The sequence below is a fragment of the Channa argus genome, chromosome 19 (genome assembly GCF_033026475.1).
Source record: "Channa argus isolate prfri chromosome 19, Channa argus male v1.0, whole genome shotgun sequence".
NCBI classification, from domain to species: domain Eukaryota; kingdom Metazoa; phylum Chordata; class Actinopteri; order Anabantiformes; family Channidae; genus Channa; species Channa argus.
Genome location: NC_090215.1, coordinates 9044565 through 9065631, shown reverse-complemented (window position 1 = coordinate 9065631; position 21067 = coordinate 9044565). Strand labels below are relative to the sequence as shown.

The following is a 21067-nucleotide window of genomic DNA, read 5'->3' as shown; positions in this document are numbered from 1 at the left end:
CAATCTTAGCATTTATATAAGCGTAGCTAGCAACAAACTGGCAGTTTAAATTATCTTTTCAAATGAAAAAGATTTAATGTCTAAACTCTGAAATGTGTTTACCTACAAAAATTAAAGTTAACTTTCTGTCTATGTCTCAACACATTCATGTGTGTTTCAGCACGCATTCATTGCCTAAATGTTTCAGCAGTAAAATTAAAACTGCTATTAATAGAGAAACAGTGTTAGGAAAAACTAAAGGAGAAGCAGAACAGCCAAAACAAAAAGGAAAGAAATGCCTGATAGATTGGTCCATGGAGAGAACACATGATAGGATGAACAGAGCAGGAGAGAGAGAGAAAAGAAAGAGAGAAGGCATCCTGTGGAGAAAGGAGGGGATTTCCCACAGCACAGATGGAAGCCATTAGTATGGTGTTGTTGCTTAAAAACCTTTCATGTCTTTGCAGTTATTAGATAATACTGGGTTAACAGTAAACAGCATGAATCTGCAAATGGATATGATATGCAGACACAGTGATTGTTTTACCATCCAGTACTTAAAATTGGTTTAAATGTAATAAAATGTAATAATTCAAAATGTAACCTATAGAGTCTCCATGCCGAGTTTTAAATTGCCAGTTGACGATGAAAACGTTCCATGGCTCAACTTAACCAAGAAACTCCCTGAGAGGGAGACCGTTGCAGTGAGGTCATGTCGAAGCCAAAGCCACAACCACAACTATGTGTGCACAAACAGAAACACACAAACACGCTCTCTACTGGGTGATACATGCTTGCTGATGTCATCACCGCAGCCCTGGTGACACACAGGGGTCAACCAGAGGTCTCACCTCTGAACTATGAACTCTATGGCCTAGCATCTACCATCAACACAGAGTTTCTCACTTACATCTGACACGCGGGACAGTAAAGTCAAACTCAATGTTTGATAGAACTTAAAAGTCTGGTTGTTTTGCTTTGTACACTTTCTTAAATATTGTATGTATTTCAAGGGCTGTTCTTTTCGACACATGTTCAGTTAAACACTACTGTATGCCGCACGAAAAAAAAAGTTATGTTTTTGATTACTGAGCTTACACAGGGGACGATGGAAAAAGGGATAAGAGAGGGAGCTTCTTTCCCTCTCTCCCTCCTTACCTTATTTTCTCCTCTGCTAGCTTTCCTTCACTCAGGCACTCCTCCATCTGCCTCACCTCCTCTGCACGGGCTGCCAACTCCTTCACTGAGCAGGAGAGACAGAGAAATAAAGTGTGAGATAAACAGCAACAGTTCAGTTCAGAAACTCTTGGTCAAGATTCATAAGCAAGAAGGCCTAACCCAAATGACCACATGACAAAAAAAAAAAAAAAAAAAAAAAGAGACATTTTCCAACTTCGTCATCAATAAGATTGTCTTGTATTTTGAGGCTGAGTTGATTCTGTTGATATTGTATGTAAAGAAATAAAGGCGACATAGGCAGTAATGATTTGCACAGTTATTCTCCTTCACATCTTTCAGAAGATCACGTTTAATGGAATGATTTAGAAAACATGCATATAAACAGATGATTATTGCTTTTTGTTGATTTCAGCACAAGTGGAAAAACATGAACTGCAAGTCCCCTTCAAAGCAAAATGAAGAAGTCCACCATAGAAGAGGCAGTGAATGCCTTTAAGTGGCATAGAAGGAAGGAATCAACGTATTGCAGTGCTTACACTTAGATGGGGCAGCAGACCTTTTGTTGAGAGACAAAAGAAGCACTCCCCAACTTTGTCAATAGATGGCACTCTTTACCTTGAGCAGGCTACTTTAGCTCATACTCCTGACTGCAGCCCTTCAATCACATTCCCTTTTCAGCCCTCTTTTCCGTCTACATGCAATAAAACCCCATTGTCCTACACTTAATAGTTTAGCACATTGAGCAGATGCATACTAAACCACCAGTTAGGTTCCTTGGTTGGGTTTGCTTTTGCAGGCCCTTTACAGTTTGAATTTAAAATTTAGGATTTGCTTCCTCCCCCCCTTTTTTTTGTATGTATGCTGTTTTGTGAGTCAATGTTTCCTCATAGCTCCTAAAACCTTTTCACTAAATTCAGTATTCATTGAATATAACATAAACTGTCAGCCATCAGTGGCCAAGGCTAGTGAATATTGAGAAGGTGTGTGCACTGAATATGTAGAGGTGTATGTGCTACAGTGTATGAGTGTGTGCTGAATATTTACAGGTTGGACCTTGACTTTGTGGGTGTGCATGTGTATTTCAGTGTGTGAAATAGAAATAGAGAAATATTTTGTGTAATTCTTTAATGCTTTTATGTCCACGCACCATGCTGTGATGTTGACGCTGGCACAGATTGAATCGAGGGAAGAGAAAACCAATACCAAAAAGGAATAAATACAGAAAAGCAAACCTACATTTAATAAAACTATGATTAATTTATGGTTTTGCAGCATCCAAACTGTTTAAACTGAAGCCCTAGGAAGACTGAAGCGGCAACTGGAATTGCTAAATATTTAACGATGTACAAACACTTTTATTTGTGTATGTGCCCTACCTTGGCTATTTTACTGACACTCAAGGTGAGAGTTTGCTATGAATCTCAATAATCAATTAAGTAAGGATGCAAAAACTTGAGACAAGGGAGCAAATTCACATTCACGGCGTTAGCTTGGAGGTGACCTCAGTGACACCTTCCGCCAGGGGAGGCCACAGAGAGAGCAATTAGCTGCATGCACTGCCCGTTTACACAAACTCTGCTATTTGCACCCAACAACGCATCGGTATACACACACACACACACACACACACACACACCTCAAACACCCTAGATACATCAAGTGTAGACGTCTGTAGTTTTAAAAATACACATTTCCAGAGAGACAAAAACTAGAATGCAAACAGCAAGACATACATGTTCACAGTACTTTTAAATTAAATGTTTATTTTAACTTAAGTTGATAATTTGAGATTTGAAAGTTGTAGTCTGTTTGGACGCAGTATTGATTTGAATACAATTGTTTGTTCAGCTTTTCTTTCTTTCTTCAGCTTAAGGAGTACATCAGTCCACACACTAAACGAAAAGCAGGTTGTAAAAGACCTGAGGTCTTTTACAACCTGCTTTTAGCGGCCTCATGAGTTATTACATTAGTCCAAAATCTAAGATCTTGGGTCCCTCGCACTTTCACTTTTTTGACCCCTTTATACTGGCTTCACAGCTCAAGGTATGACATTAGTTCATAATCTAACTCTCTCGCTCAATCTCTCTCTTTTAGTGCCTTCATACTAACTTCAAAGCCCATCATACAGCATCAGCCTATAATCACAGATCTGCGGTCAGATTACCCTGCTCTCACAGCTAACCTTTAACATGAGAAGGATGAAAACCCAGCTAACCCTGAATCAGTGGTTGGAGCTAGGCTGGGCCTTGCCTGGCCCTCATAAAAGCTTCATAAGGCTTCATAGGGGCTTCCTTTGGCTTTGTTGAGGGATTCATATGGGCTAAGGTGCTCCCCGGAGACGTCCCAAAGCCTCCCAAGACTCTTTCTCTCTCTTTGTGAAGTTTCATGGGCTTGCAACACTGCTTTTGGGTATAAGCCAAAAGGTGTAAGCACACAGCCGTACACTATCATGCACACAAATACACCACAAGTAAAAAAACATGTATGCACACAACACTGAGCACTCACAAAGACAAAGACTAACAGACACACATACACACAAACATACAATTCAAAACTCACACACATACACCCCAACACACTCCCCTCTTGCTCTCTCCTCTCCGCTTTATTTACAATCCTCTGGCAGTGGTACAAGGGCCCGGGGCTATAACACACGGCACCTAATGCTCAAACTGCCAGGTAATCTCATGTCTGACATCCCACTTTGATAGAAACTGATCAATAGACTCTTGTAAAGGAGTCATTTTCTCTGATGTTTCTACCAACCACTTCTCTCTATCTCTATCTCTCTACCCTCTCTCTCTTTCCCCCCCTTCTCTTTTATTAGCCATACATTTATAATTCATATTTCAGCAGGGCTGAGTTTGATCTGAGGCAAAGGGGGACTTCTTTGTGTAATAAAGAACAATGGTGGTGAAATGATGGGGAGAAATGCCAGTGTTTGCTGCTGGTTCCGGTGAACAACAGTTTTGGGGATCGATAGAGTGTGAAATGGGATTATAGCTAGTAATAGAGGTGAATTGGAGGAGAGAGGCCTGTGCATGTGTGCGTCCAGGGATCCTGATTGGATAGCAGCAAACAAACACACATACATACACACACCCACACACACACACACAATAATGATTTCATCATCTTTAGGCAAATGCACATCAGCAGCACAGAGGGGTGGTAATATCACATTTCTGTTTTTGTGGAAGTGTGGAAATATGGATATTGTGTTTTTGTTTATGCTGTTATTTCATTTGTTGTCACACAGCATCCCATTTATTTCACATTATGGCCAACCTCACAGCACATCTTATTTAAGATGTAAGATGGAACTATCAGTCAAATTTAGATATTTTAAACATTTGAATTTCCCAGACTGATGAATGAAAACTCTTTTTCACTAAACAATTAACTGGCCATTTAGTGTAGAGTATACTATACGGCATCTCCCATTGAAAATGACCAGTAAAACAATATTTACTTTTCTAGATAACTCTATTTTTTGTTGAAAACTATATTTTTAAATTATGTGTTTACTTCTAATTACTAAAATAAAGGAGCTCTACATTGTTGACATCAATACACCTGTATGCTCTTAGCAACACACGTACTGTAGTTTATTAGGTCTATTAGGTGTGATTTACTTTGGACACACTATAAGGCCAGGACATAAGCAAAGAGCCATACAGTAAATGCATGCTGTCAAAGATTGACATTAAATTTGATACACACAGTCTTATGCCAAGTTTAAGGACTTTTTTTCTCTTCTTTTTAATCACTCTTTTCCCCTTCGCTTCATACTCTCGTGGTACAGTCTGATTGAATCCAGCTGCCTTCAGACGCTTCAATCTCATCGATGTGACACTTCTTTGGTTCCCAACTCATCTTCACATCCTCCCTTTCTTTGACATTCCCTCTATCTGGCCAGGGGGACCTTTTAATATAATATCCATCACATTCTTACTACAGTTACGTATATGCCCAATGAACTGTAGGACTCAGACAGCCTGTTTGGTTTCACCAAACAAATAAAAATGCTCAATACAGACCACAAAATTGTCAATTCCATGAAAAATTAAACATCAGCAGTAAAAATGATATGGGACTGCTCCAATTATTGCTTTTTAAAGCTGATATTTGCCACTGCCATGCTGATATTTCAGAGCATTATTATTTAACAGATAAATAATTTAGTAATAAATGCTGAGACAGAAAATTTACTGGATATTGACCATATACAAAGATATAACACAATGTATAAAACTAAAATAAAATTAAACCTTAAACAGGCAATTATAGTAAACATTGTCTGGTAACAAGCAGTTCCTATTCCAGCATGTTGTTTTCTGATTATTTTATACCTCTTTTTGTACAGTATATCACCGTTCTAACTATCTGCATCCTAACCTGTTTGTTTTTTTATAATCCTCTCCATCTTAGAGGAGATCTATTATCAAGCAGAGCAGAGAATCACCACTCAAGGCAACATTTTCAAAACAGGGAAAGAACTTCGACAAAGGCTTCATGTTAATAAAAAGGCCTTTTGTTCATGACAGTAATTTCTCAAGCTGACTCCTCACCCAGTCTATTCAGGACACTGCTATATCCAGGTAAACAATGCCTCCTTTGTTATAATAATGCATCTTGATTCTTCTTAAGTCATTACAATAGGCTCTACATTGCTGGATTGTATTTGCTGAAGGTAAAAGCTGAATAATATGTGGTTTTGTGTGGAACGTACAGTTGAGGGAATGTGTTTTGATCGCAGACAAAGGCCAAGCTACACAGCACTGTCCTTCTGTCTCTATCTTGTTAATGAGCAGTGTTCACTGAGCAAGCCAGCCACTGTCTACCACAGAGAGAGACCTCAGATTCATCTCTCTGCGGACAATAGGTGATTGTCTGTGTGTGCGTATTTATACCTCTGTGAGCAAGTGTGTATGTGCTAATTAAAGCAGTGGGAGTTGGGTGAAATGGCTATGTGCATGTGTATGTGAGGTGTTTGCCTGGCGTGACCGTAGATGTGTACGTTAATTCTTAATGAGACATTTCTGTGCTCAGAGAGACCCAGCCATCACCATTCCTGCACTGACACACTACTACAAAGGCCACAATCAGGCACGCGCAGACACGCACGTACAGACACACAAACTAGATCATTACCATACAGCTAAAGCAGTACGCCATTAAATTCAACCTCTATCTACAGGATGTATGTGTGTGTATGTGCATAGGAGTTAACATTGTGAGCAGATAACTTGCAACCGAATCTCAACATTGCTGTATCAGTGATGGCTAATTTGAGCCAACTGATTGAGCTTACAGCAGTGTGGCTTGTTCTGCAAATATAATATAAAAAGGATCATGTTGACTTTTTTGCTTGCAAGTGCAGGAGCAAAAACCACACTGGTCATCCGTCAAAAGAAGGTTAATGTAAAAATAAATTATGTAAAAAGTGTAACATATATACATTTTTGTATGCGAATGACTTTAAAGTTGATATGTTGATGGGTTAATGGAAAGATGGGTAGATAAAATGGGAAATTTACTGACTGATTGTTACCTGTCACTTGGTGCTTGCTATGTAGCTTCTCCATCTCTTGGTTCATGTGCCTGATGCAAGAGCTCAGACTCTGTTTCTCTCTGATGGCACTCCTCAACTTTTCCTCCTCCTCCTGTAACTTGTCCTGGAGTCTCTGCACCTCTCCTTTCTGTACATCCACCTCCTTGCTACTTATCGCAACTTCCTGCCAGGCCCCCTTCAGCTCCTCCTCTGACCGCCTGACGAGTTCCATGTGTGCCTGCAGCATAAGTAAGGCCAAAAAGGAACACTGATTAAGTAACAATGTTTGTGCATACATTAATGATATTTGATACCTTACCTGGCCTTACTGCTTTCATTTTCATTTATCCAATAAAGATCATATTTAAATTCAAAACAATGACACAATAATAATAATAATAGAACAAAAAGTGGAAAACAGTGGTACCTCCCCCCACATGCAATTTTCAAAACTGTGTTCAAACTATGTGGTAAAAAAAAAATCAATACATTATTACAACACATGCATATTTGGTAAATGTTACATTTTTAGTTAATGAAAGAACCCAGTCGAGTGGCTAAGCCTTGGTGTAAATTTAAACTCTTAAACTCAGAATAAATGTAGTCAATAGGTGTCCATGTAGCTTTCACTACTCCGTCTATTAGCCATTTCCACATATCTTTTAGAGGGTGATGCAGGGGCTGTAGCCAATTTTTGCTGGCAATGGGCAAGAGGTAGGGCACAAAGTATTGAATACGCCAATAGTTTATTAAAGACTGCAATGACACATAGGGACAGACTCAAATCATTCAAATCTACAGGCAGTTCAGAGTTGCCAATTAACCTAATATACATGTCTTTGGGAAGAAACCCAGGCAGGCATGAGGTAACTACGCATATTCCAGATAGAAAGGTCCCGGTTGGTCAGCAAGTTTGAGCCTAGATCTCTCTTGCTAATCACTGCACCACAAGGCTGCCCCCACAACCAATTTGTGATTATACATATTGAATAAATGATTGGTAAAGACATGACAAGAAGCTATAATTATTTAGTACTCTACTACAGCTTCCCTAGGTGTGATTATGACCATACCATAAATGTGTGTGTGAGTGTATCTGGTCTTGGTAACGATGACGTGCATATCAAAAGTTCCAGCTTCCACCACGCAAGGCTGCACAAGCACGTTCACGCACACATGCACACAGACACACACATCATCCACATACTAAGTGCTTATAACTGCCAGCAATGTTGGCACTTTGCCAGGCAACAGTCACCACTTTGAGTAATTTGAATATTTAGTGTCCCATTGAGCTCTTAATTGGAGTCAATTTTACCAGCCTTGGCACCGTTTGGTGCTTTAATTAATGGCGAGGTAATTTGTTTCTGCCAAGCAATCACGGGACAATCACAAAAGGTGGGTGTGTCGTTCTGATGGAGGTGAGGAGCGTGAGTATTCCTCTTTGGGAACTTGAACCGAATCCAAGGCTGTGCTTAATCCAATGTGGTTAGCCTGATATACATGTATAGGTAACAGTGGAAAAGGCCTCTGAATTCAAAAGTAGAAAAGATAAAGGTAAAAATAACACAGCTCTTTCTGAATTAGAGGGCAACTCAGCAGAAATGCATTACTTTAATACTTTTTGGGTGTCTGCCAGCTCAAGCTCTAGGCGTGCTACTACCTTTTTTAGATGTGACACTTCCTGTTCCAGCTGGTTGCGATTTTTCAGGTATGTATGGTGGGATTTGGCAAGAGTTTGCTTCAGACCTAGTTTTTCCTCGGCTCTATGTGTAGGAAAAAAAGAGACTGACTGGCCAGTTTGAAGATCATAGAAATATGATGGTATCATTAAACATAATGAAACAAAACATTTAATAGAAAACCGACTACATAAATTGACAGAAATTATCTGAATATATTTTCAATGCTACATAGAGGATGTTATTGTGTGCCTGTTGGAAAGAGAATGAGAGCGAGAGTAGGGGATGGAGACAGATGAGAAGGGCATGAGAGAATAGACAAGGACAGGAACCAGGATCAGCAGAGGAGAATGAGAGTTTTATAGACTCTGTTATTACTGTCTCTCCAGCTCTGACTTCATCTGAAGAATAGCCTTTTCACACTCTGCAAGGCGCTCCTCCTGCTCAGTGCAGAGCTGGAAACACACACAAACACACACACCAAGGTGCAGACGTAGTATGTAGTTTCATCTGTTGTTAATATCTGAAATTATACATTATGTGTAAATCTGAATTCAAAAGTGTTATTTTAGAATACAGCTACAGTGTAAATAAATTTAATAAAGTCTATAAAAACAAAGCTTGATACATTATATGTAATTTTAAAGTGTAGAAACAGTAAAATCTACAACCTTACCTCCTGCAGCTGCTGACTCTTTCTTACCAGCCTGAGGTACTCGTCATTAGAATGAGAATGCATCTGTCTATATAGCTGTAGGTCACCCTCCAACATCAGTTTCTATTTGCAAGTGAAATGGGTAGAGAGAAAATGATTTTATGCTCTTTTTGACTAATTTTAGTCAACCATATACTAAGAAAGAGAGCCAAAGGGGCCTAGTGGCTCAATGGGTAGAGCATCAGGTCGGGCCATGGGTTTGAATCCCACCCCAGAAGGTGTGGCACCTCCCAGCCACCAAGGGCCACCTTGGCACTGGTCGCAAGCCCAGATAAAAATGGGAGGGTTGCAGCAGGAAGGGCATTCGGCGTAAAAACTCATGGCAAATCAACCTAGGGAACGTGCTCCGCTGTGGTGACCCCTGGATGGACAAGCGGAAAGCTGTTGATCTTTTAAGGAAGCCACCAAAATGCAAAGAACACATTTAAAACTGAAAAATAAATTCAAAATTAATTTCATTGCTCATGCAAAAGGTGCATTTTAGGGTTAGCTGAGGGAGAGCATGAGGGAGAGAATTAGCAGGGTGCAAATATGGAATTCAGATTCCATAAGAACCCCTAACCTCTTGATAGGTGGCTCACAATCAAAGTCATTAGCCAGTGTAATAAAGGGCCAGAGATACAGCCATTCTTCAACAGCCTAACTCTTTTATAACCAACAGATTAAAGTTGATTGGATTAAAATGACATTCTGCCCGTGTGACCTTGGTGGCAGCAGTTAAGATCATCCAAATTAAATTTCTCCGTAATAAAGATGATTCATTTGTTGCCTGACGTAGTAAATATAAAACAGAAAGAAAAAGGAAAAAAGTGACACACGCCACTGCACACATGCACAAAAGAATACTGGCATAGACACAGACTTTTGCATGTGTACAGTGACACAGTACGCACACGTATTTACAGTTATGGAGTAGGGAAGCAGCTGGGTGCACACTCAAGAACAAAGAAACAAATCAGAGTTAAACTAAACTCATCAGAGATCATGTTATCCACTTTTTCTTGTTAAATATTGGAATAACACTATTTCCATATTTTAAAATTAAACGCTACCCCCAATGACTAATGGACCAATACCCCCATCTCTCTCTGTTATCATGATTGTGATGAGATGCTTCACAGTTGCATGGAAATTTTAAAAGGCATTAACCTGTACAATGATTATTTCATCTTCATAACAGGAATATTGTGAGTGACAAAAGATCTCTAGTGGAAAAAAAGGTTCGGACTGAGTATCAATATATAAACAAAAAAAATATCAGTATCTGCAGAGGATTAAAAATTTATTTTTTCTTTGTGTACCTGTCTCTGTCTACTTAAGCTAATATGTACTACAGGTGATTCTTGACCTGTTGTTTGAGTGTGTCACCCTGCTCCTGCAGGGATTCCATCAGACTTTTGAAGTGGTCCACTTTTTGCTGACTCTCCTTTAGCAGGATTCGATTGGCCTGGAGCTGATCTGTTAACTGGTCAAGAGCCTCCTGTGAATTCTCCCACTGGCCAACCGCTTCCTGGTACCTCCGCTCCAGTTCAGCTAGTTCTTCCCTCGCTAATTTAGTTGCCAATTGAGACTCTCTTAGCTGCCAAACATTGAAGACATTAAAGTGAATAGAACAATGTATTGTAAAATATATCAGGAGCTAATGGGATATATCTATAAGCACTAAGCATGCAAGAACAGGATGTATAGTACCTGTATGTATTGTACCTGCTGCTGTGAATAACATAGTTCCTCTTGCAATTCTTTGACTTGCACTTGAACACTATCCACCTTTTCCATTGCTGCCATGTACTTCTTTTTTAAAATTGCTGTTGTCTGTTTCTGCTCCTGGGCTTGCAAATTGGCATCTTTCAGCTCCTCCTTGGCTCCTTTCAGCTGGTGATGTGTTGCTAACAACTGATGAATAAAGCAGTAGGAAGATATAATGTATGCACGTATGAAGAATAAATAAACTTAGAAAGATATGGAAACTATTATAGCAACAACTGCCAAAATCATTATCATAACACTACAAAATCAGTGCTTAATGTGGTGCTCAGTGAGTAAAGGTGTCTAGAAAAATAGAACAATATATGCATTCTAGTTTGTCTACCATGGTGCAAAATACTGCTCTACAGTAGCCTCTCCCATAATGAAAGGGGAACCTAGGAAGTGAAACTAGGCTTAATCCTGGTGTTACACTAGGAATCCTTCAGTAGTTCACCTTTCAAGGGGAGAGGTTGAGAAAGTTAAACCCGCTCTAACACTCAGCTTGAGTTCATCCACATTAATCCTGCTGTAATCTGGATCAGAACATGAGGGTTTACAACTAATGACAGCCAACTAGTTAGATTTCAGTGGTTCACTGCAGCTTGGTTTAACCAGGGATTAACTGGGCCCATCTAAGACTAACACTTGGGAGAAGGTGGCATGGCTGAGCAGAACAATTGCTCATGCAAAGAAAGAATAAGACATAAACCGGAGAGGAGAGGAGAGGAGAGGAGAGGAGAGGAGAGGAGAGGAGAGGAGAGGAGAGGAGAGGAGACGAGGGGAGACGAGGGGAGTGTTGTGTAGGTGTAGACTCTTTCAAACCATTGACTCAGCCCATGCAACTTGAATGCGACTGTGAACCCAGTTACCCAATGTAAACATTTTAAAGGCATGTTATGAGACACACACACACACACACACACACACACTCACACACACACACACACTAAAGTACTGTGGACGTCATGTGCCCACATTACCTATTATACCTCTCTCTGTTACTTTGCCCCCATCTGTCAATGTATTTCTTTCCCTTTAATGTATCGACTACATCAGAGTCGAAGCGCTAATGGTGGATTTAGCATTTCATTTTGTTGCTGGATGAAAGGCCTCATAACAAGGTTTAATGGGAACACCATGGCTTTCTTGTGACCATAATCAGGAGCTTGTGCTTTGGGGAAACAAATAACCCTCATTAAACATGATGGAAAACACATCGCTTTGACCCTCGTGACCTGACGAACCTCATTTGGACTGTCTGTTGAGTATTCATGACTGTCACACGACTGCCCAATTCAACCCTCGGTTGATAATAACTTCTTTTTTATTATCTTCTTCTTTTTTTTGGATTCTCTTTAATGTTTCCCTCCGTGTATTCATGTTTGGGTCCAATTGGATGTGAGAGGTTGACAAACAGAGGGTTCATCTTGTCTTATTTGCTAATCAGATGATGTAAATGTCGATATATGTAAGTTGACTGCTGTGAAGGGGTCAGTTTTTTTTTCCTGGCAAAGGCTCTGACTACTTTATTGTCTACTGCGATTTGTATCACTCACACTCAGAATCATAAGTGCACATGATTTTTCTTTTTATGTTGTTCAATAGATTAACACAGCCTATTGAAGTAGATTGTTTTGCTGGATTGTGACTCAGCTGATTAACAAACAAACACACAAAAGACTTGCCTATGATGCTTAAACTGTCCTTGAGTATTATAACCTCTGATGCTCCTCCTTCAGCCTGCTCTGTTGGCTGAGCTCAGATTTGTTCTGCTTCAGTCGACTGTGAACCATGAGGCTTTCCTGGCTCCAGCGTTTGGCATTAATTTCGTGACCCTGTTTCACAGCTTCCGGGTTAGAGTTCAACTGATCTATAGATTTTACCCGCAGGGAAAGTGGAGTTGAGTGAAAGTAAGAGGAGAGAGGAGAGGAGAGAATTTTTCTGTACCTGTTGCTGACTGATATGAAACTGATCATGAAGCTCCTGTCGCTCTTTCTCCTTCTGGTCTTTAAGGCGCTCAATATCTCTGATCTTTTTGTTTAATTGACAGGTTGCTTCCTGGTGTCCCCTGATCTTGTTGTTCAAATGTCTTACCTCATCCTCTAGTGCTGCCACCTGAGCGAGAATAAAGAGAAAGAGAGGACAGCTAAAAGGATGGAAATGGCACAACTTTATGTAGGCATACAAAGCGCACACAGAAAAGACAGCGAGGGGGCGGCAGTAACCTAAAAGTGAGGGAATAAGGCTTGAGTCAGAGAGTTTCCTAGTTTAGTCTCAGGATCAACTGGGAAAATGTGGACACGCAGACATGAATGAGTAACGATTCCCCTTTCCTCAGCTCCAACTTTTGAGGAGAAATACTAAGAGAGGTGATACACCTCCCACTGCTCATATGCAGCTGCTCAGTAGCCAACAGTACTGTTGGTGGTTTGGGCACTTCCCTCAAGTGGGATTTGTGCGAGTCTGTGGGTGTGGAGCAGGGCATTGCTGGAAAAAAAACACAAGGGTGCTCACTCAACCTAGCCTCTGCATATGAAAGAAAAAACAACAAAATAGTAAGACAGGTTGAAGACCTTTGTAGTACTAGCTAGAATTGAATTTCAAACAAAAACCCCAAAAACAGAAACATCCAAATAAACCAAGATATTTCTCACTGAACATGTTCAGAAGATATGAATTGTAAACTAGTAATATTAAAGTATGCTGTTTCGTAAGATCTTCTAAATTATCTCTAAATTATCTTCTAAATTACTGTCCAATTATACAATATGACAATATACTCAAATTGAACACAGATAATTGGAAGTAAAGTCATACAAATGCAGATAGGAACATGAGATATAAATGACAAAAAAAGCACAAATCAACAAAGATATAAACAAGCCACCACACCTGTTCCTGTGTCCCTTGATGCTTTTGTTCAGCTGTCTTCATGTCACCTCTTAGCTGCATAATCAACTGATCTCTGCTTTGAACCTAAGCACACAAAAAATATCCAGGGCATAAAACTACAGTCTAATTGTGGCATTGTGTGGTCAATAAACCTAGACATGCATTCACACCCAAACACATGAACGCATGCAGTGAGACTTTAAGAAATGGACCTCCAGGTGCAAGGCGTAGATTTTCTTGTGGCTCACAGCCAAGTCTGCCTCCAGTCTCTCTCTGGTCTGATGCTCCATCTTGGTTTTCAGCACATCCCGCTCCTCACACAGTTTCCCCAGCTCCTTCTCACTTCTAAGCAACTGAGGAAACATGCAGCAAATAAAGACAACATAGTCGAAGCTGCGATTTAACCGTTCAACACATTAGGACAACAGAATACTGTCATTTACCTTAAATAATACCCTAGGAAGCAATTATTGGATTAGAAAGCCGCTCAACATTATCTAATGTACAATATGTAAAATGTATAATTAATCAACAAACAAATCTTACTTTGATGCAGTTAACATTAAAATGAATCCTGTGCATTAAAAATATCAGTCTAGGGAATAATGAAGCTGTTGATTTTACCACTTTCTGACAATCAGAGTGCTGCTTTTTACTCTCTGTGAGTTCCTTCACCAGCGCACAAATCTTTGCCTCCCTCTTCTGTATCTGTAAGAAAAAATGTCCTCGTGGTTTAAGGATGTTTTTGTATTAATTGTAAAACACAGATGGTCTGTTTCAAGATATTTTGACAATGTAACACATTGTTAATGATCCTATCTCCTTGTCTCACTGACAACACAGAGTTTATCTCAGGCAAAAGGGCAACTATGGTCACTGTTTATACATAACCAGAGATAAAATACCCTAGTGCTGCTGTCATATTTGTGTTTAAAGTAGTGGTGGGGGTAGTGGGTAGATACTACAGGTATACAGTAGTGAGTACAGTGTGTCTGACAATTGCCTGTGTGTGTCGGTTTCCTTGGTGACCTTCCCTAATTACCTGCTTCGGTTATATGCCAAACTGAGTGTGTGCACTTTCACGTGGGTGTTATGTTTTTCCTTACTGGTTGGCTGGGGAACTGTTTTTGCCTGTTTTATCTCTTCTCTCCTTGTTCAGTGAGACTGTATTTTGTCAAGGCTTTTCTCTGTTTGGGGTCACTCAACAAGGCCAGGTGTCTGCAGTTTTGTGCAGTCGGATTTGTGTCGGGTTCTAACATAGTTTTGAATGTTTTCATCAGTGGTTATGCATCATTAATATATTTAAGATGTTCAGGATTTCTTTTAGACGGTGAAATCTACGGATCACATCAGAAAGAGAGGGATATTATTTCTAGCATCTGTGGATCAAGGGCATTAGTGGCCATTGCTTAACTCCACTAACATTAAAATAATAAGCAATGAATTCTAATGTTCAGTGTAATTTGCAATGCACATTATTACTGGTAAAAACATTTGATGCAGCGAGTTTCCACTGCTGTCCTTCATGCCGAATTGAGCCGGATATTCACATTCCCTTTCTCCATCTTTCCTCACCTTCTGTCTGTCCTCTGTGATCCACGGATTGTTTTGACCAGAGTTGAGTGCTCGTTTGTAACTGTCCAGGGGGATTGATGGAGTTAACTTGACTCTTTGACCCATCACCTTTGGCTGTCAACAATAAGGCTTACTAACCACACTAAACCTGAGCTATTGCAAAAGAGAGCAAAAACAAAACAAAATAAAAACAAAAAAAACACCTCATATGCACTTTCATGCACGCAGTAGCTAAATCACAAATGACTCTTCATGTAAACAGCCATAAACCTACCTCATACCCTGGTCGGGATAATACAGGTTGTGTTTTGCATTCCATAGATACCAGATAAAATAGAACAAACACATTTGTGCCAACAGAAGAAAATGACCAGAGCCTTTTTTCATTTCAGTCATTCGGCAAATGCAGCTTTCTTCCTGCCAATTTTTAAATCTTAGCTTGATTTATTTTTGAGTGTGTGTGTGTGTGTCTATGTGCAAATTCCCAATGTGTGCATGTGATAGGCAGAATGGATGTTGATAAACACCGGAGGATGTCGTGTCAAAACAGACAACTTGTCAAAATGGCACGCTAACTAGGTCAATCACAAAGTTTAAGGAGAAACTTTGGAGTGGAGCTTTGGTTTATGCATATCTCTACGTGGATGTCTACGCGTGTGTGTGATAAGCTCCTGAACAAATCTGCAGGAGGGGACCTCCAATATCGAAGGTATTTTTAAATCAATGAGCTCTTAAGTGTATCTCAGTCTCAATGTGTTCACACATACGCACGCACACAACACACAGATAGAATCCCTACTGACAGGCAATGACAAGATAAAGAGCCAGAGAAAAAAAAAAGGGGGGGGGGGGGGTTATTATTTGAACAGTTGGGGGTGGGGTGGGGATAGGAGTGGTGTTGGGAGAGTATGTGAGAAGTGGGAAAGCAAGAAAAGAAATGAGCAATAAGCAAAATCAAGAGAAAACACAGGGAGAGAGAAGAACCAGTAAGTTATCCTGCTGGCTGCAAAGCACTGTGAGTGAGACCAGTGTTTGTCCAAGTCCAACCCTTAAAGCTTCACCATTCTCTCTCTCCCTATTCTCCCATCTCCCTCCGTGTACTTTATGACCTAAGCATTTAACAGAAGGCCCTCCAGAGAACCATCCAAGTGACTTTTTTTTTTAGCCTGGGTAGATGAAGCAGATCATCTCTGAGAAAAAGACCATTGTCATGTTAATTACTTTACCACTTTCAAGTACCCCAGTGGGGAAGTTCGGACGAGTATAACACTTAAACCACATGTTAAGGCCATAGCAACATGTGGCCATTTGTATGATATGTGAAATTCAGAGAGGGGGACAAGATTATGAATATAAATCAAGCAAAAAGAGATACAGATGTAAATAATAAAAAGGAACATATTTAAAAACATTACACAGGATTTTATAAGTAAAAACAAAAGTTTTATGTAAGAGGGGCAATCATATGTTTTTAATTAGTTAATTTCCAAAGTCATTTTTTCCTGATGCTTTAGTTGTTACATAGATCCTGGCAGAATTAACCAAATGGAAAAAGAAATGTTGACCCAAGTCCAAAAATACAGCACTTGAATGGTAAAAAGTTTGGTCTCTGAAATCCCCAGGTCAGGCTTCCTCTCTTCTGATCCTAATTCCCAGATATAAAAAAAAAGGTTCTGGAACACTTTCTGCTATTCTCTACAACACAGGCAAACTGCTTTCCAATTCTAAGCTAAGAATCCAAAGTGAGAGGGGGTGAGGGTGAGAGGAAGAGTGAATCAGAGTAACATTTCAGATGAAGCAGAGAGTGTTTGTTCAGCTGTGCTAATGTTAGGACATTTAGAGCAGCAGAGGAAAATACTTAATATGACATTCCCTCAGTTTCACTTACTTTCAATGGGCAGCAGGAACACTCGCTCTCTGTAACACACACCTAAAACATCCACTGTCTATACAACGAGGGAATGAAGTGTGCATGAGTGAATGCATGAAGTACGTGAGTGTGTGCGCGAATTAATGCAGTAACACTTTACATTATAGCTTGGTAACAACAGGGTAATGGGGGGTAATATAATGAAAACACAGTAAAAATGTGATTATATATTAAATTATAGGTAATATGGTAATTAACAAAGCAATAACTGGGTAATAGATTTGATGTATTGTCTGTTAAAACCAATGTGTTAGTTGGAAACACATTAGTCTGTAATAACCATGAAACAGGGATGGCAGATGCAACACTACCTGTTTGTACTTAATTTCATGGCCAGAACATAAACAGATCTAAAAAGAGAGGCAGCATGTGTGAACATTTGCTTTTGAATTTTACTGTAGCACAGACTGAGAGAACAAAAAATCCTATTTTACAAGAATAATGCAAATTTTTGTCTGTCTTTGTCAAAAGTGTGTTTTTAATAAGGCTCTATATATCTGAACATCACATTACCCATTATCTAAAACCTTATTATCAGCACTATTGTAGAACTAGACAATGCCTGTCAAAGTGAATATTACATTTGAAAGAAAGAATATTTAAATGAATCCCTCACCTGTGCGACCCCTCTTATCAGCCCCATTGTGGGACAAGACAATGCATTACATTAAAGTGAATATTATATTTCATTTCAATCCTGTAAAATTGTGTATTTTCATTTAACCGTTTTCTCACTGACATTGTCCATTTTGTGAAGAAAATGTGTTTTGACCATGTGAGCAACTCGCTAATAACGTATCAATGTCAACACTACATGGCCAACAATGGGGAAGTCAAATGCACTTGTCTCAGTTTAATTGTTACAATAAAATGGCAAAATTAGGCAAGCAAGGTTTTACAATATTTCATAATTTCATATTTGAATCAAGACTTTGAGGAGGAAACCAATTACCCTTTTTTCAGTGGTGCGATGCACATCTGTCAGTTCCTGCTGAAGACGCTCTATTTCTTCATTTCCTCTGTGCAACTGGTCCTGGATCTGTTGCTTCTGCTGTCTTTCTGCACTTAGAGTGCATTTGGTGTGATCCAGGCTTTCATTAATATGGCTGAACATGCACTCGCTTGTTTGCAACTGAGGTGGGCAAACATAGCAAGAAACGGAGAGAAAGTTAGAGTAAGTACAGTATGTCTGCTTTTTAGGCTAAGAAAGAGACAGGCACAGAAAGAGACGAATGAGGTTCAAACACTAGGGGAAAGAGTACAATTTAGGGATACAATTAAAAGGAACATTATGGTTCTTTGACCCAGGACCAATGCAACAGCAAAACTGCACATATTAAAGTCATAGGATCCAAACTTTAGAGTAGTGTTTGTAGTATCATCCAATCAGACAAAAGGAGGGATATACTTTGATTAACATGACTCCTTGGAAAACACCACATTTAATTTCTGTGATGCCAATTCCCCTATTGACGAACCGCTGCACTTTTCAAATAACTGTGCTGCCCAGCTCAGTTTTGCTGCTAGGAAGCAGTTTATTTTTAAATTGTTACTAAAGCACTGCAAAATGAGCCACATGCTATCAATAATATGAGGAAATGCAAATACAGTTTTAAAATGATCACATTTAAACTGCTGCCACCTCCAGAGTATACCAGTAATGTCAACAAGGTAACACAGAAATTAAGTTAGTGCTGGAAAAGTAACAGCATAAAGTCAGCCTCTAAGAGGGTGTTACAAGTGTTCCCTCAGTCAAGTAACTAAAATGCTTTTATGTTGAAGGTACTTCATTTAGCTGGCTGGCAAGCACCCACACTGCTAAAACAGTAGTAGCAGATGAATGACTTGGTTTGGTCAAGGACACAGTAAATGGGTTAATTTAAGCCTAAAGCACATCACTGCCATGCAGCACTCTGATATAACTAAAGGGCCTGGAACAGGATGAAAAAAGAAGAGAAGAAAATACACTGAACAAGAGACAGAGAGGAAGAGAATTATAAAAAAAGAGAGAGAAAGGACAACGAGAGAAACCTAAAGGCCATTTCATTCATCATGTGTATGACTCTTTAATGTTCCCATTCATTACCACTGGTTCTCATTGGGGCGAAGGTGATACCGGAAAAGTGAGATGCAAGAAACTGAGAAAAGGCATAAAGGAAAAAAATGATGTTCAAACAATATATGTATTGATAATTGATGGACAAAAAAGAAAGGAAGAAAATAAAACTTAACCCCCCTCCACTTTTGATCTCTCTGTAGACTAAGTGATATTCATACAAGCATAGTTCTTCATTGTACAACGAGCCAACCCTCTGTGGAGCTAAGATGGTGGCGATAAGTTATTAAATATGGAGAGAGGGTGCGAGAGGGAAAGTGGAGGAAAAGGGAGAGAAGCAAGGATGATTAACTGCAAAGGAAGTAAAAAAATGAAAAGAATTCCCACCTGTACCTGACTGGATTTGCTTTCAAGAAGGTATCCCAATTCTGTTCTTATTTAAAAAGAGCTCCCCTACTTTGTGTGTGTGTGTGTGTGTGTGTGTGTGTGTGTGTGTGTGTGTGTGTGTGTGTGTGTGTGTGTGTGTGTGTGTGTGTGTGTGTTTGTTACCTACTTTGCTCTGCAGTGTGGCCAAGCTTTCTTTGAGCTTGGTGTTTTCTTGGACCAGCTGTTGTGTGTGTTTCTCCTTCACTGCCAAGGTTTCCTTCAGAGAGTCCAGGGTGGCTCGCAAAGCAACCACATCCTGGTCCAGGTGCCTCACATGCTCCTCTCTCTCTTTTATCTAACACACACACACACACACACACAGACACACACACACACTTGAACAGTCTGTACCGTATCTACACATACATACTACATGCACAAACATCCCTGACATATTTTATTTCCCATATGTCCTTTCATACTGCTTTTTACATAGTCTTACTTTCTTTGTGGACTAAGGAAGAGGGCAAACAAAAGTAGTATGCTGAGAGTCATGTGTAAATGTTAAGTCTTAGATTGATAGAGTACAGTCCAAACTTATACCAAGTCTAAGAATTTTTCAAGAAATTCAAATTAAAGATTATAAAAATGTAAAAAGCTCCTTTCATACATGGCTCTATCTCAGATAGAACAATTTCTTATCAGGCTTAATAGGTTTTGCTGATTGCACCTCTTGTGGCTGCCCAACACAGAGCCCCAAAAATGGTCTTTTGAAAATGTTTGTCTTTGGTGCATTAGAAAGTGTTTAGCTTGAACAGTAACACATCATACACCAAAGACGCTGTGTGCTTCAGATCTCTACTGTCCATCCAATAAAGTTGGCAGACATACAAAAGATAACTTTAAGTGAAGGTAACACCCCAACCATGTTTTATCATTGCCATTAGGTCCATGTTTCTCTGGCATTTGTTCCATTTTAGTCTAATGCTCATGGCATCTGTTTAAAACTGACACACCCATACGCTTATCTACCTCAATTAATGCAAAATCTAACTCACTATCTATGCACTTTGCAGTAAAATACAATAAAACATAAATCTATTCATGCTAAAAGTAAAACGGAAAAAGTGTTTCTCTGTGTTACCGATATGAAATAATGCTTCAGTAATTACTAGAGGAAAGAGAGTGATTATTTCCAAGGTAGCAGACACTGTTTGAACTCCTCACCCTATGTATGAATGTGAGCATGTGTGGGCCTGTGGTTCAGACCCCCTTGCCAAATCAAAGCCCCCATTCATTAACACTGCGGTAAATGAGCCCTGTGTTAGATTAGGAAGGAGACTTTACAGACAGTCAACACTCACACAAACACACAACTGCAAACACT

General features: G+C 39.6%; 1 protein-coding gene across 2 annotated transcripts in view; it reads right to left on the bottom strand.

Annotated features, from left to right (window-relative positions):
- LOC137104973 (trichohyalin-like) overlaps window positions 1–21067 on the bottom strand; it is an 84288-nt gene that overhangs the window by 23179 nt on the left and 40042 nt on the right. For both annotated transcript variants that reach the window (XM_067486894.1, XM_067486896.1), the window contains exons 7-19: window positions 19868–20035; window positions 18211–18390; window positions 14378–14461; window positions 13966–14106; window positions 13754–13837; window positions 12809–12976; window positions 10820–11008; window positions 10461–10691; window positions 9074–9175; window positions 8776–8852; window positions 8379–8481; window positions 6716–6953; window positions 1138–1222 (exon numbers count right to left, since the gene is read on the bottom strand). In XM_067486894.1, the coding sequence (XP_067342995.1) occupies window positions 1138–1222; window positions 6716–6953; window positions 8379–8481; window positions 8776–8852; window positions 9074–9175; window positions 10461–10691; window positions 10820–11008; window positions 12809–12976; window positions 13754–13837; window positions 13966–14106; window positions 14378–14461; window positions 18211–18390; window positions 19868–20035 (1850 nt within the window). The remainder of the gene's footprint in view (window positions 1–1137; window positions 1223–6715; window positions 6954–8378; window positions 8482–8775; window positions 8853–9073; window positions 9176–10460; window positions 10692–10819; window positions 11009–12808; window positions 12977–13753; window positions 13838–13965; window positions 14107–14377; window positions 14462–18210; window positions 18391–19867; window positions 20036–21067) is intronic.